Source organism: Grus americana, chromosome 4, assembly GCF_028858705.1.
Source record: "Grus americana isolate bGruAme1 chromosome 4, bGruAme1.mat, whole genome shotgun sequence".
Taxonomy (NCBI): domain Eukaryota; kingdom Metazoa; phylum Chordata; class Aves; order Gruiformes; family Gruidae; genus Grus; species Grus americana.
The window spans coordinates 9,877,631-9,893,402 of record NC_072855.1 but is presented as its reverse complement, the minus strand read 5'-3'; the positions used below and the strand labels follow the sequence as shown (position 1 = coordinate 9,893,402).

At 36.2% G+C, this 15,772-nt stretch overlaps 1 protein-coding gene across 9 annotated transcripts in view; it reads left to right on the top strand.

The window, feature by feature from the left end:
* Positions 1-15,772, top strand: part of ZFYVE28 (zinc finger FYVE-type containing 28) — a 157,115-nt gene that overhangs the window by 66,818 nt on the left and 74,525 nt on the right. For 8 of the 9 annotated variants that reach the window (XM_054824999.1, XM_054824998.1, XM_054824997.1 and 5 more), the window contains exon 2: positions 7,237-7,377. The exons of the other annotated variant lie outside the window; for it this stretch is intronic. In XM_054824999.1, coding sequence (XP_054680974.1) covers positions 7,237-7,377 — 141 coding nt within the window. The remainder of the gene's footprint in view (positions 1-7,236; positions 7,378-15,772) is intronic. 9 annotated transcript variants of the gene reach the window in all.

Below are 15,772 nucleotides of genomic sequence, written 5' to 3'. Positions count from 1 at the left end.
TATTTCACTGATTTTTTAAAATTTTTTTTTGCTTAAGGTGCTGCCAGCATTTTATTGTGTTAACAACCTGTTCACCTTTCTCGCTTGTGCAATGATATTCTGTAGATAAACACAGAGCAGCTGTCAAAGCTTTTACCAGGCTGTAGCTTTTCTCACATTGCTTGTTTTTTTAATAAATCCTCATGACCCATTACCAATCATTGTATTCATCTTGCAGTCCTTTTTCTTTTTATGCATGTGCAACACCAGTTTAAGACTTCATTACATTCTACAAAATATGTATGTTGAGGGATTTTTTTCCCTTTTTTCCTTAACAGATAGCACTTCAGGTAGTCAGTAGATTAAAAAACCCCCAAACAACGAAAACCAAACAAAAAAGCCCCCAAAACAACTGTGCGCTTGGAGTAGCAGAGCTCCTCTTTCATTTAATGTGAAGAAATATTTTTGCTATGAAAAAAGTATAACATTTGACTTTATCAGAAATTTTGGCTCACCTGCCTGTTAGAAAATGATTGTTTCTTATTGTTATTTATTAGCATTTGGAAATCAATGAAAAATTCAAAGGACCTGTCCAAAGGAAGGATGTTAGTACATTTGCTTACATGGAAGGTGAAAAATGAACTGATGTAAGAACTTGCTGGTATCCTTTTCTGAAGAAATACCTTGAACTAGTCATCTGCTAGTTAAGCTTACTAGTGCAAATGTGACTGGTGTAGTTAGTTTTCAATTGGATAAGTTCCTGTCGCTGTAAGTCTGTTATTTTTCGCGCTGGCAATGAATAAACTTGAGACTTTGCACCTAAATCCTATTAGTTTTCAGTAAAACACTTTTTTTTCCTTCTGATGATGGTTATGTAAGTCTTATTTAAGTCTAATTAGCTTAAAACCAGTTGCATGCAACATCAGTAATAAGCTTTAAAAATACATTGCCTCATCCCTGGCTATATTTAAAATGCTTAGGACCTAATTCTGCTTTGTGGTGCACAGAGCATGTGGTCATCTCATACATGAGTTGTTTCCCAAAATGTTAGCTGGTATTTTCTGTACACTGCACAGTAGGAGCAAGTTCTTAGCTTTTAGCTTTTCCAAATTCCCACCTCAAAGGGAACGTGCTTTCACTTGTGAAGTCCCTTTTCCAATTTCTGTGCTATGCAGTGATTGTTTGTATTTGGCACTGTCTGATAACGGCAGCGTTTATTTCAGGGAATGGAACGTTTGAGGTTGATCCTCTTTGGGCATGTGACGATGCACTGCTTTCCTTTCCCCGAAAATACAGCAGTCAACAGATTTAGCCTGAGAACAACTGGGTCCTCAGTAATAGAGACGATTATACCACCTCTTCCCTTCCAAAACAGGGAATCAAAGAAGCTACATAAATGAAAGACAGGTCCACTGATGTGAATGCTACGGCCTTTCTCTGAAACTTTTCACTTTGGCCATTAGAGTTGTAGCATCGCTTGTATCAGAATAGAAATTGTTGAGCGGGCAGTTGATATTTGTTAACCTTCCTGGCTAAGGAAAAGTAGTGTCATGGGGCACCTGCAGCAATTGAAACTATTGCACATAAACTAATGCCCAATATTGTCCTGCAATTTGTTTGTGGATGCAGTTGCTGCAGAGCGTAATAATATATGTACTTGTGTAAAAAAAAATTACACCTTTTACCATTTCCAAGTACTACTTGAAAAGTTACCCCCATGGATGTAAATTTAGTTTGTTCCCTTGTCAAAAAACAATCTGGATTTACCACTGACAAAAATGCATATAACTAATGGTTTTCTGTAGTTTCTTTCTGTAGGGTCAGGGTTTCTGAGCGTGTGGGAGAGACGTAAATGCTTAGTGCTGAAAGAGTGCCAATGAATAAGGGAGATGTGGAGCCTTTCATCTCAGGTCTATGGATTTTATTTTAAGCAGGGTTGGGGTTTAGCTGTTGTTCTGAGCCTTCAGATAAGCAATTCAAAAATTATGAATATTATTTTCCAGAGGATAACTGACAGGCATCAGAAGATAATTATCACTAGCTGGGATCTTGCTCATCTGCACGGTTCCCTTGCTTCAGTCTATTCTTTGGCTGATCTGGGACGATGACGTCTGTGTGGTGGTGGTGGTGGGGGCTCCGTTCCTATTGCAATGTCAGTGGAAGAAAAAGCCTGAACAATATCTTTACTTCCCTACAAAGGATCACAGAAACCTGCAGGAAACGTTCCCTTTAGTGTTCAAATTATGGGCTGCTGTCATTTATGATTATAAGATGATGCATATTTTGTGTTAGTTGAAAAAGCAGCAGTATTGATACTTGAAAGCTGCTGTTAAAAATCATGCAAAAGTCACTTGAAATTTTGTTTCAAAAGGAGAAAATCCTCCCCTTGTTTATTTCTGGAAATCTGTTTTTTTTAAAGGCAATTCTTAAATTCCAGAATTACTGAATGGTTTGAGATTGATCTCTCTGCATCCTGGCTTCTCGCTTGTAGTATCAATTTTCGGTCTAGCGGTTTGCTTCTGTCGTGTGTTGAGAAGTCTGTGCTAGAATTTCTTTCTTTCCCAGTTAGTTGACACTTTTAGTGACAGCTGCTGGTTTTGATAGGCCAGCATGTTTACAAGATGTGAGAATAGCATCTTTTCATCTGATAACATGCAATAAGTAATCTTAGACCTGTCATTTCTCTAATAACCTATAGCTAACAGGGCTCTTAATTTAAGATGCTTTCCTTTTGACAGTCTCTTATAGTCCATATAAATCCTGTTTGAAAAGTCAAATGTGAATTCATTATGCAACAACCTGAACTACTCTAATCCTGGTCGCTATTCATTGGCAGGACTTTACGGGCAAAAATCGAGTGTAACCATTTCAATAGTTAATACAGCTTTTTCATGTGGACAGTTTTAAACTGACCTTGTGGATGGCAGGCAGTTGTTTTCTGATTTTGATCTCTGACCTAATGAGTGGTACCTAATGTAAAGTAAAAATCATTAAAAGAACTATTCTGTGAGTGATCTTTCATAAAAAAGATGAATGATGTGGTATTACATGACATGGCTAAATGTTTTTTAAAAAAAAAAGTAACTGATGTTGTGCTGATTCCTGTCTTTTGACTATCACTTCAGTCAGTACATGCATGTCATACAAATTGGGATAATAAGTCATGACCCACGTATGAACTCATGATTTCAAATCTGTGGAGAATGTGCTCTGTGGTATGGTAAATTATGTGCTGGCAATATAGCTGCAGAGAATAACCTGGACTATTTGGTGGGCTGAATCCTTTTGAATGTTAGATGTGGAATGTAAAGAAATGTTAGACAGGAGGACTGCAGGGTGTATAGAATGAGACTCCTACCTGGATAGCTCACACCCAGGAGGGTGTTGGGATGTTAACAGATTTAAAATAAAAACAATACTACCACACACACAAACCCCCTCCCCAAACCAAAGAAACAAAATCCCCCCCCTCCATCCTCCCAATAATAATAAAAAAAAAATCCTCAAAACATATGTGCAACCTACAGCGGTGATGTGGCACAATGTGCTGCTGCACTCTGGATGCAGAAATAGGTGAAGTAACATAAGCACGCGATGCTTTAGTGGAAAAAGGCAAAGCAAGAGCAGTGTCTAGAAATTGAAGTCCAGCAAATCAAAACAAGAGATTAGATGCAGTAATTTGAGGGAAAGTGTGATTAATTCCTGAAACAAGCTACCAGGATAAGTGGTAGGTTATCTGTTAGGTGCTTTCAAATGAAGTCTTTCTATTAATTTGAGCAGGTGAGGATAGGAATTAGTAACTCTTATTCTGCCAAAGAAGAATAAGGAATTCAGATAAAATTATTTGAACCATATTTTACATAAACTGAAAGTAAAATCTGGTATAGAGCGTGATGCTGTCTTTTATTTTCTGCTACCAATTGGAATGAATGTAATTTAGAAAGTTGTGGTTATTTGCTTTAAATGGCCCCCTGCTAAGAGAGTTAGTTTCATGCAGGATTGGCTTGCCAGGGACCACATATGATTGACACAGTTAATCAAAGATCACGCTACTAATCTGTACTAAACATAACACAGTCGAGAGAACTCAATTAAAACTTTTGTTCCTCCAATTTGAAAAATCAGCCATGTGGGAGCTAAATATCTCAGCCTTACTTATTTTGCTTGAGACCAGTCTTAATAAATGGCCATATTTTGCTTCTGCAGTGCAATTTAGATGCTTATAAATCAGCAGTCACACTTTGCCACAATTCCATATGTGAACTCCTGCATCTTTGGTGGACAACTTTCTAGACAAAGTTTTAATGAAGGTAGATAAGTGCTGAAGGAAAATGTAAGAATTGGAAATAATAAAAATAATTGGATGGGGGGAAGTGCTGAAAGAAATACTTTACTAAGCCTTATTTTGTAAATGCAGAAACTTAGAACTAAAATTTAGTGGATACATTATAGGCTCTCCTTCTCATTATTGTTAATTTTGAATTTTGTTTGTTTCCCTGGCTGTATATTGCAAGCTTTTTCCTTCTCCCTGGGCATCTTTATATCAAGGCTATAGCGAAGACATTATTTAAGACTGTAAATTTTTGACAGCTTACACTTAGGGTACTGCTGAATAAAAGACAATATTGAAAGGATTAAGAGGAAGAAGCTTATGATTGGAAAGGCTCTCTACTTTCTACAAAGTGGCTGTTTAAAGAAGAAAAAAGCCCTAACAGTTTCATTACTACATTTCAACCAATTGAAAAGATATCTCATTTCTGGCTTGCCTCAGAATTTGAATGGTGTGACCTGGTGATGTAGAAAGCCGCTGGGCAGTGTGATGGCTCACGGCAATGCTAGTTAGCCTTAAATTCGTTATAGTAATGCTCAAATAAGGTATGTAGGAGCTGGAGTTGGTGCCTCTGTTTTCAGGGAGGGCTATTGTAGTCTCATTAAATTGCTGAGAACCAATTCAGCATGTAATGCTGAGGACACATTTAGCATCATTTATACGACTATATCTTTTTCCGTAAGTCTTACAGCAATAAAAATACTTGTAGTAGTTAACTCTCTGATTCTGTCAAGTGTGGAGAATGTATACTGTTCTCTTCAAAAGGTATTAATACTCTGTTCTTCCTTTTCAGGGGCTGTACAGCTGTGCAGGTTTTAATGTTGTACTGTGAAGGCCTAAAAGGATTTTTCTGCAGGTTGTGAATCTTGTGGAGACTAAAATAGGGAATTGAACAATATGTTGTGGTACTCTCTGTTGAATGACTTTTTGGAAGTACGAAGCAAAAATAACTGCACTTCCCCCCCGCCAAGTGTTCCTGATGGGCATTTATTGTGCTTTCACCACTTTCTGAACCTGTTGGCAGAGGTTTCCCACTGATCTTTTTGCATGATAGCAAGCAGTTCGTGGATGCGTGCTGCAGGACTGGGTGTATGTGAAGCACGAGATTCAGCTCCCCAATATGCCTTCATCACCTCTGTTAGTGCTTTAAACCCATGGTTTGCTTAGTAGCAGCATTTCTGATCCCACTGCATCCATATGCCCATCCCTTAAGAACTTTGGTATTTTATCCTTTTACAACAGTGGACGTGTTTTGTTTCAGATAGAAAATATTGTGGTTGGCAACATATACTTTCTTATACCCTCAGTGTTTTTGTCTTTTGCCATTTGTTGCATTTGGTGATGTTGTCTTTTCAAGTGATGTTATCTTCTGTTTTGCTGTTGACTAATTTCTTCACTGTATTACACTTGTTTCTGTTGGTACATGTTTTGCTCTGATGTACTTATCTTGTGCATCTTCATTAGCTGTCATTTCAAATGTGGTGCTTCTTAGTAATTTCTATGCTTTTGCTATTTTTTTTTTTTTTTAGTTTATAAAAACAATGTTTTCTTTTTAAATAATGGTTTTCTTTACTTGGAAGTTCTTCCCGATGTTAATTTTTGTCCTCCAATATTTGAGTCTCTTTAGATTGCTTCCATGCATCTTAGTCTTTGTTTTCACTGGTTGTATATGTAACCTCGTCCTTCTAAAAGTATTTTGGTATTGCTTCATTCTTCAGTGCATTAAGAATCAACTTGAGATACTTAGCAGCTGTTTGCTGTAGTATCAGGCATTTTTTCTTTCATCTAGTGACAACTAATTCTAATTCCCAGTCTACACTTAGTATAGCCTTAATGTTTCTTACACTGTGATTAAAACCAACTATGTTCATTTTTATACACATCTCCCACAAACCTTGTGTATGTTTTACTGACTACTACTTTAGAATGGTAAGAGGTTGTGCTTTTCTGAGCCCATGAATCTTTCACCACGTTACTTGCACGTACAAAAAGCTACTCCCTCTCTCCTCCTACTTGTATCTCCACTCTCTTTTAACAGTCAAAGTTCTTACCTTCTCTCTCACACCCCTCCCTGATTTCTGTTATTTTTCCAATATTTTGATGAAAGCTTTCATATGGATCAGAATTTCCAGTTGCTAATGTTAAAAAAAAAAATCCCTTTTCATGGGGCAAACTTAATTTTTTATTAATATTTCTCAATATTTTTTGATTATGAATTCCATTCTTCTTCTTTCAATTATAACTGCTGTTTAGTTTTAATATGGCCAAAAAATCCATTGTGATAATTCTGTTGCCACTTGGAAGACTTGTAGTGTAGCTTTCTCTCTGTAATGCCTTGCTTACTCATGTTGTTTGCTTTGTGATTTTTTTTTTTTTTACATCTGTTTGGCCCTGGTAATGTATCTAGTAGATTCAGTACTTTTTCCCTTCTGTGACTTGATTTTTCTAATCCTCAAAGGGAGGGTTCTGACCAGATAGCACTGTGCATCTTGTTACAGGGGTTACTACAGTGCTTGATAGACTGTCGCATTGCTTGGTAGATTTTGGGGATTTTGTTTGGTTTTAACTTGGAAGGAAACTTTGTCTTGTTTTGCCTAGAACTGAAGTGTTCTTTTGTTTAATAAACAAAACTTGTGACTCAAGTTGTTTGCTCCACCAGATAATTATGCCACAAGTAGTGAGAATGCCGGGATGGTTTTGGAGATAACGGTAGCTGAGTAATACCCCATTTGTTACAGTAGAGATTTTTTTCTTCAAGGTAGAAAAAATTTGTAAATGTCTCAAGATCATTATTTTCTGTGCTGCTACACTACTTATATAGCTTAATTTTTTTAAAAAAAAAAATCGCAATAAATATAATTAGCTGAAGTGGGTTTTTTATTTGCAATAATAATGTAATATTGTATATGTCTCTGTCTTGAATGCAGAGAACAGACCCGCAGCTCCTTGCTCAGTTCTACTATGCTGATGAGGAACTAAATCAAGTAGCAGCTGAACTGGACAGTTTGGATGGAAGAAAAGACCCCCAGAGATGTACACTTCTAGTCAACCAGTTTCGCTCTTGTCAGGTAATCAAAATGGCACCTTCCTGATTTCATTGATATTTTTGTGTACATTAAATGTAATACATTATTATTTATTCTATTAAATAGTTTTTATTTTCAAATTCCTTTAAAATGAACCTTTGGTAGATATATGCCTTTCCTTATTGTAAAGGGTATCTACTTTAAAACACTATTCATAAATTAAATCTACTACATCTCGTTTAAGAGTGTGTTGATGCTTTCCCTTAAATAAGAACATACATTAAAGACTTTGTTTCCTTTATATAAAATAAGCATATAGAGCTTACTAGAATATGAGAAATGTTTCAAAATTTCAGGCAGTGTAAAGTAGCTATGTCTTTTGTAGCTGCTCAGCTTTCATACCTCATGAATTTGGTCACTTTTCGTTAGTAAATAAACTATGTGAAGACAGACAGTAGCCTTGCTGATTTTTGGAAAGAATATTATCTGCTTCGTGTAAATAGTCTTGAAGATGAGAGGAACTACTGAGGAGACAAGCAAAAAAGGGGTTTTATCTGTAAATTATTTCAAAAGTATGAATCTGTTTCTAAGGTTGTGTTGTATAATGTAGTTTACCTAAAAAAACCAAAAACAAACCATTCGTGAGAGAATTTGCTGAAACTATGGCTATACTTTTGAGTGAGACTCGAAGGGAGAAGAACCAGGCTGCAAAGACCAATTCAGCCAAGTCTGGCACTCTAACTTGGATGGTTTTGTGACTTAAGAAAAACAATTCAGAAATTTAAAAACAATTGAGAAAATACAACTTTCCCTGTTATGCTGTATACCATTCTACACAAAGCTTTCCAATAATAAAATTCAAATTTTGAGGTTGAAACTACTTCTGTGGTACACTTGGTACTTGCACAGGTGCTTTGATACTTCTATCCCAGTCACACCCAAGAAAAACACTTTAAACCGAAGTGGGCTGATGTCCAGAACACACCATGCTCAGGTGGTGGGAGGATTTCTGTATGAAAAGTAAATACTTGCTGTCAACTCAGGAGAATTGTAAGTGGAAAGACTATAGTAAATAAATTCCTTTACCTCTCCACCAAGTGAAAAATGGCAGTTAAGCATAAAGGATGTATTTTGATTCACCCCTTGCTAGAATTTCTTACTGTTACTAATAGTAAAATGTACCAAACCTCTTTATGTGGAAAAATTTCATCACTAATCAAGTTAAGATGAGTTTGAAGAACAGTGCTGATCATCGTAGCAAATGTTCACGTTAAGTTAGCTGAGTCTGAAAATAAAAAAATCAGCTACTATGTGCTTGCTTGCAAGAAAACTAAATTTAAAAAGTGCAGTTTATTTGAAGAGCACTTGCAGAGAAAGAGTTGACAGTCAATGTATTGTTATGTCAGAAACAATTTTAATACTTTTGTCTACTTTGAATATCTTTGATTTACTACTGTACTGTCACTAGAGAAAAACGTGGAGTTTAAGGGTTTACCAACCCAGAAACTGAGTTTAGTAACAGTCAAAATTCAGTGACCTGGAGAGAAAAAAATAGGGGTGAGAGTTATCCTGAAAGGTCACTGACTTCAGTCTTCTATGCGATGGATTGGCTGTACCTAGATCACTTCACAAATATTTATCTGACTTGTTCTTATAAACCTCCAGTAATGGACATTGCACAAAATTTCTAGGCAAATTCTTTCCAGACTCTTTATTTAGGAAGGGTTTTCTGATAATAAGGATGGATGAACAATATAATGGTGCAAGATAAAACCACAAACAAGGCGGTTATCCCTGGAGATGACGATTTAGTCCGTGTTTCTCTGTAGGTCCACAGGCTTTGCAATTTGTTTCTTGTGGTATAGGCAGACCTGAGGAGCTGTTCTGTTCCACTAGTAGCTTCTCTGAATGTTTCACCTGTAGGAATTCAAGAAACACAGACTCCAACAGATCCTTGGTCAGTTTGCTTGGCTTGTTATATAGTGACTCACTACCTTGTGACTCTTAATACCTTCTGATGCCTGGTAATTTCTTCTTTTCATTTGTCAAACAGATTGCTGTTACTAAAACAATCTGTTGCTAGAGCTGAAAGAAATGATGGAGATGGGGGGTTTTTTCATGTAGCTATTTTTGTAATTTCTAATTTTCAAAATTTCTGCGGAATAGGTCATATCATTATCAAATGTCATGTTGAAAATGGCTTTGGTAATCAGGACTTAGATTGTTTTGTAGTACTTTGTGTAAAAGCAATGCTTTTTGGTTTTTCCTTTTAAGAATTTGTCATGTAAATGCCAAACAAGAGAAGGAGCAGTGTTTTAGTAAGTACTCAGAATGTAGGTATTTACTAACCAAATATTGCATGGTAAGTGGAAGAATCAGTTTTAGCCTAAGGAATGGTGGAATTTGAGGAATCTGGAGAACCAGCAGCCACCCCTGGGGTCAGAATGGTTGTAATGGAAGGTTGTGCATGTGAAAGGATAGCAGCTACATTGTGCAATACCTCTGTGATATCTGCAACAACAATCACGCAATTCTGAGACCTTATTTATGAAGAAATGTGCTCTTTCTGACTCTTCAAGCAATGCTTTTGGAAGGGAACTTGGGACCACAGAACATAACTAACTAGACTCCCAGTCTTTACGTGATTTCTTTTTTTTTCTGATTTTGTCCTTGTTTTTCCATGTATTATTAAGGTTTCCAAAATTATTCCCAATTTTTATCTTCATAAAGTTTACAGAGGGATAGTCTTTCTATCAGACTTTAGTGTTTTCTAGGGACAAAGATTTCTAAAATCCTTTGACCTTCTGCCTGTTCATCTGGTTTTGGAATTAATTCATTGTTCCTGGGTTGCTTATTTTCAGATGATGTACTGATAGTGTCTGCTTGATTAACAGGTGATGTTTTGAAATTTTATTTTGTTTTATTAACTAGAGAAAAGGAATGTCTTTAAGTTAGTGTGATTTTTCTGAAAGACCAACAAGTCTTACAAACTGTGATTCTTGTTAGAGAGGTTATATTCTGTTGGATCTTAACCGTATCTGAAGAGCGAAGTTTTAGATCTCTGTCTACATTTTCAATTTTTGGTACTGTTGTTAGAGAGCTCCAAGTTTAGTTACTACAGCGTGTGCAGGCAAAACAAAATGTGTCTGCTTAAAGGATGTGATGCTTGATAGTGGACATATTTAATGTTTTCTACCTTAAAAATGGCAATATTAGTCAAGGCAAGTTGAAGGTATTGTGCATTGTGGTGTTCCCATGGATGTGCAGAGAACTCCAGTCATCAGGACTGTTGACACTTCCTTAGTAAAGAACTGCAACTCTGAATGTTGTCTTACACTGTTTTGCCTTAGTACTACTTGATGATAAAAATTACACTTTTTACAGTAAATTAACCTTTCAAAAACTTCTGAACATCTTGCAACTTGGATTTCACGTGCTGTGAGATGACTGTATAGCACAATGCTGAGTGGCGTATATCTAGAGTATGAATCAAGGTAATGTTTTTTAAAGCTTCACTCTTCACTTTCACATTAATGAGAGATAACACTTTTTTCAAGTTATGGTAACCTATGATAAAAAAGACATCCCTTGTTTTGCTTTGCATGTCAATGGTAGAATATTATAAGAACATAATATCTCTTAATACAGTATCTTGCATTTATTGTGCAGTTAATACCTATCTAGCAGTGTAAAACACTTCTTCCTCTACTAGTTTCTATTAAAATTAACAATAAATTAAATGTGCAGGGATGCAAGATGAAAAGCTATATAAGTTTTTCTTAAGAGAAAAAAGATAGGTAGGATGTCGTATTGGGTTTGTTGAACTTGATTGACAGTAATAGAGGGAAGGTAGTTTTTTTCCTTAAAAACATGTTTGCATCAGTGAATCTTGAGTAACATGCAGTGCTGGTTCATCTGAGGGGTTTTTCCCTGCAACACAAATAATTCATTGAAGTATTTTTTTATTAGTGGTATAATAAGATGTCTTTTTGTATGTTGCTTCCAGCATCACACAGTATTTAATTTCATAAGTAGTAATGGTACTTTTTTGTACACTTTTCAATTAATCACTCGTGCATTTGTAATCATTCTCAAAATTAATTTGCCTTGATCATTGCTATTGTCACATTGATTAATATCTTGTTACTTGAGTTGATAAACTGATTTAAAACAATTTCTCAGCCATTTAAATAGATTTAAGTTCATTGTTACATATCACAGAACTTCACTGGTTTTGTTTAAGAGGAAAGAGTAGAAACTCCCTTTGTTTCTAACTCAGAGATTTTGCTAGGACTTGACAGGTAAGCGTTGAACCTGTGCATAAGTACTTTACATTATGAAAATGTTTTCAGGATCATAGTACTTGCTTACTGTTTCAGTATGCTGAGAATTATTTCTGTGTACAGTAGTGAGGTCTCAGAATACCATATGAGACAGTTCCCAGTGTGGTTTTATCAAAATTATTCCTTGAGCTGCAGATTGTGTCTCAGCAATGTGTAATTTGATCTACTAAAGTACACTAGGAGGGAATTTCCCCCTGCAAGGGCACTGACCTGAAGCAAACCGTAGACTTGCCTGGCTCTGTTACCGCTCGCACTGCACCATAGAATAGTAAAACGGGGAATTTATAGTATTTGTGAAACATGACTGTTTCTGGCTTACTGGTAGGATTGAGTGACGCTGCATTCACTGGTAGCATATTATACTGGCTTTTCACTCCTTTCCTGCTATTTGCCTGCTTGGGAAGTGCTTCTTGAATTACTGCAATTGGCAGTCCAGAATTGTCGAGTCAGCTATCAGCAGTTTCAGTTTGCTGTAACATTAGGCTTTAAAATGTAGCCTTTAGTGGGCTGCGTCATGCGTAGGTCACCCTTCTGTGTAGTGGGTGAGAAACAGACACCTATGAATCTGAACCTCATTATCTATCACGGTATAAGTTAATGTTGCTGAGGAATCGGAGCCCTTAGAGAAAGCTGAAGCATATTTCAGTGTTGTGTTATCACTTTTCTGTCTCAATTTATGTAGCAATATAAAATACACGGTGAATGTTATCAAAAATGCTGTGTTTCAGCCACACTTATCTCCGTATTTCTTCTAGCTCAATTTAACAACTGAAGGCATCAGTATGAGATGAGTTGAGATTCAAGTGTCAGTGAAAACAAAGCTTTGCCCTTATCGTAAAGAAGTATGTGTTAGAGTGGTTCGAATCTACAGGGTGAATGAACAAGCTTACTGTAGAGTGTGGAAAGAGGGTAAAAATGGGTTGTGGGAAACAATGAGTAAGATGATGTTAGAGGGTAAAATGCTGGCTGGAGCCCATCTGGGGAATCTCCATTGTCACGGAGTGGCATGCTAAAAATCATAGAGTCATAGAATGGTTTAGGTTGGAAGAGACCTTAAAGATGATCGGGTTCCATCCCCCTGCCATGGGCAGGGACACCCTCCACTAGACCAGGTTGCCCAAAGCCTCATCCAACCTGGTCTTAAACACTTCCCGGGATGGGGCATCCACAACTTCTCTGGGCAACCTGTTCCAGTGCTTCACCACCCTTGCAGTGAAAAAATTTCTTCCTGATACCTAATCTAAATCTACCCTCCTTCAGCTTAAGGCCATTACCCCTTGTCCTATCACTCCATCTCTTCATCTGATACTCTAGTGTGTCATCAAAGCAGTCATGATGTTTCATAATGGATCACTTTAGGAGGTAGTTACCAATTTCTGCCTGATACAGGGAAACCTGTCCAGTTGCCTTTCACCTCAGGTTGCACCATGTATGTGGGCAGATTTCTAGATTGCTTTTTAAAAAACAAAACAAAACAGAACCCCTAACCACAAACAACACCACTGCAGCACACAATGCTGAAGTTGTTGCAGGGTTTGCAAAATGCCTAGTAGAGTCTCCCAAGTGGAGGAGAACCATTACTGAGCTGCAATGAAGCAGCTGTCAGAAAGCATGAGTGGATTTTTCTGTAGTGGAAAATGGAAAGGATCTTCAGAGTGTGACTTTTAATTTTTTTTTAATATATGTATGTATATTTAAAATAAAAGTTGGTATAGCATGGAGTGACAACACAGGTGACAATAATTTACAAGGGAGAAACTGAAGTTAGATTGACAGGTTGCTAAATAATGAAGAGGGAACTTATCTTTGTATACAAAATACAATTAATTTTTTATCAGTGAAAAAAGGGATGTAATTATATGAAATAGTGCATGCTGGGGAAGCCATTGGTTGTTGTTGAAGGGACTGTGATTGCACCATCTGCTTATAATGACCACATTCACTGCATGCAAACTCCTATGGAAAAACCCTGTCTTTGGAAGATGATGTAGTCATCCATTTAAAACATGAGAATAAGATTAATATTTTATGTGTACTTCAATTAGAACAGTATTCTTTTTTTTAGTCTAGGTGTCACAAGTTTTTTTTCAATTTAAAAAATACAGCATTTTCTTCTTTGTGAAAGAGAACCTAGCCTAGAAGGCTCTTAATTTCTGAGGTTATGAAATCTTCTATCATTATATTTAAAAAGATAAGATGAGGTTTCATTTCTTAATGCATGATTATCTGCCCTAAGTCATATATTAAGAAAAATTGACATGTTAGTATCTTGATTGAATACTGAGACAGTAGACATGGGAGACACTGGTGTAACTCCCAAAGCATTTGAAGGTTAAATGAGGACAGTGGAGCCAGATCATTTTAACTGACTTTTCACAGCATTTGTGAAGTATGAGACTATACCAGATCCAGTTCTGTAGGAATTAATGTAATGTGACATGTCTGACTATCAGGGGCCTTATAGTTCTTCCACATTCTTCAGCAGTGCCATCAGAGGATTGATGTCAGCTCTGCTGTATTTCTCCTTTTTATTTTTATTTTTTTACTGTTCCAAAGAAGGATAAATTCTAGTATCAGCCACTGAATTTTTTATGTAGTCTCATGACTTAAATATGCCACTGTTTGCCTTTTTTCCTCCACATACACATGGTAGCACCGTGTTAGCAAGATTAACAATATGTGCAAATTATTTATTTGGTGTTATTCCTGTACTTGGGAATTACATCTGTTTTCTTCTGTTAAAAGCTTTTTCACTTAATCATCTAGGAAAAACCCCTTTCATTTTTTTTTTCTTTAATGCTGAGGAAGTATGGTAAGAAAGACAAGGCAAATTATTTTTTAAAGACAATTAGCAGTGGAATTTAGTTTTCACTGTCATCTTAACGTGAAAATTAAAATAAAGGGTGGCTTTTTCTATAGGAAGTAATTAATAAATCACTATTTCATCTATTTTCAAGGGATATAACACCAATACTATAACACTGTTTATATAATTTTGAATATGAATAATGGATTATTATGAAGAATATTTTGTGGAATATTGTGCAACATTGTTTTCTCATGTGTCAAGTTGTCATAAGTTTTCATTAAACAAAAGGAAGCCTTTAAATGTTTATCTACATATCTTATGCATTGGACTTCTGCATACTAGAGGGAGGGATTAAAAATATTTTGGAGTTTGAGAGCATAGGTGAATTTCAGACTGCCCTATTATTATTAGTGTATAATTTAACAGTAATCTACTCACTGAATGGCTGCAGTTCAAGGTGATGGGAAGAAAAACTGTTACCTGTTTTTGTAGCTTGATCAGACATTGTAACTTTATAATTAAAGAGAAGGAGAAGCTTAAATAGTTCAGTCATAATTCCAAGTTCTTTTTGTGGTGTAAAGATACAGCTTCTGCCTCAAACTTGTGCTTTGGAAAGAATTTGTGTTAGCTCATTGCAGCATAATTTTCTTGGTGGAAAAAATGCAGACTTTAAGGCAGTCATTTACAAAAATTGTTCATTTTTGAAAGAATTACATGTATTAGTAAGTATTGCTTCAGAGAAGTTTGAAATGGTTGATATGAAAACAGCTTGTGATAAGGAAAAGTTTGATGTCAGAGAGCAGGCATGGGATGGTAGGCTGTGTTACTGCATGCTTTTGTATGACTTGCACACAGAAAAACTTCCTATTTTAAAGTCTTTGGGGAAATTAAATAAACACTTGTGTGAAATGAATTAGGTAGAACGGTGTGCTGTGTTGGTTAAGAATGCTTACCTTTTTGCTTATACCATCTATTCTCTCCTGCTGGATTTTCAGTTTTTACAGAGTGGTGATATTTTTTCAACACTTTAAAAAGTAGCATTGAGCTGAGCAGCAGCAGTATTACCCCAAGTACATGGTTCTTCCCACTGCAAAGCAAATAGAGCTAACTTCATTTATATGCCTATACTGCTCCTTGTTCCATAGTTCAGGAAAAAGCCCAGACTTTAGTTTTATAAATATAGTGCTCCTGATACTATCGAATGATGTACACAATATAAATTCTTGGTTTTACCCTGAGAATACATTTTTCAGTTCTCAAGGTTTCTGTCATGAAGATTACTTCA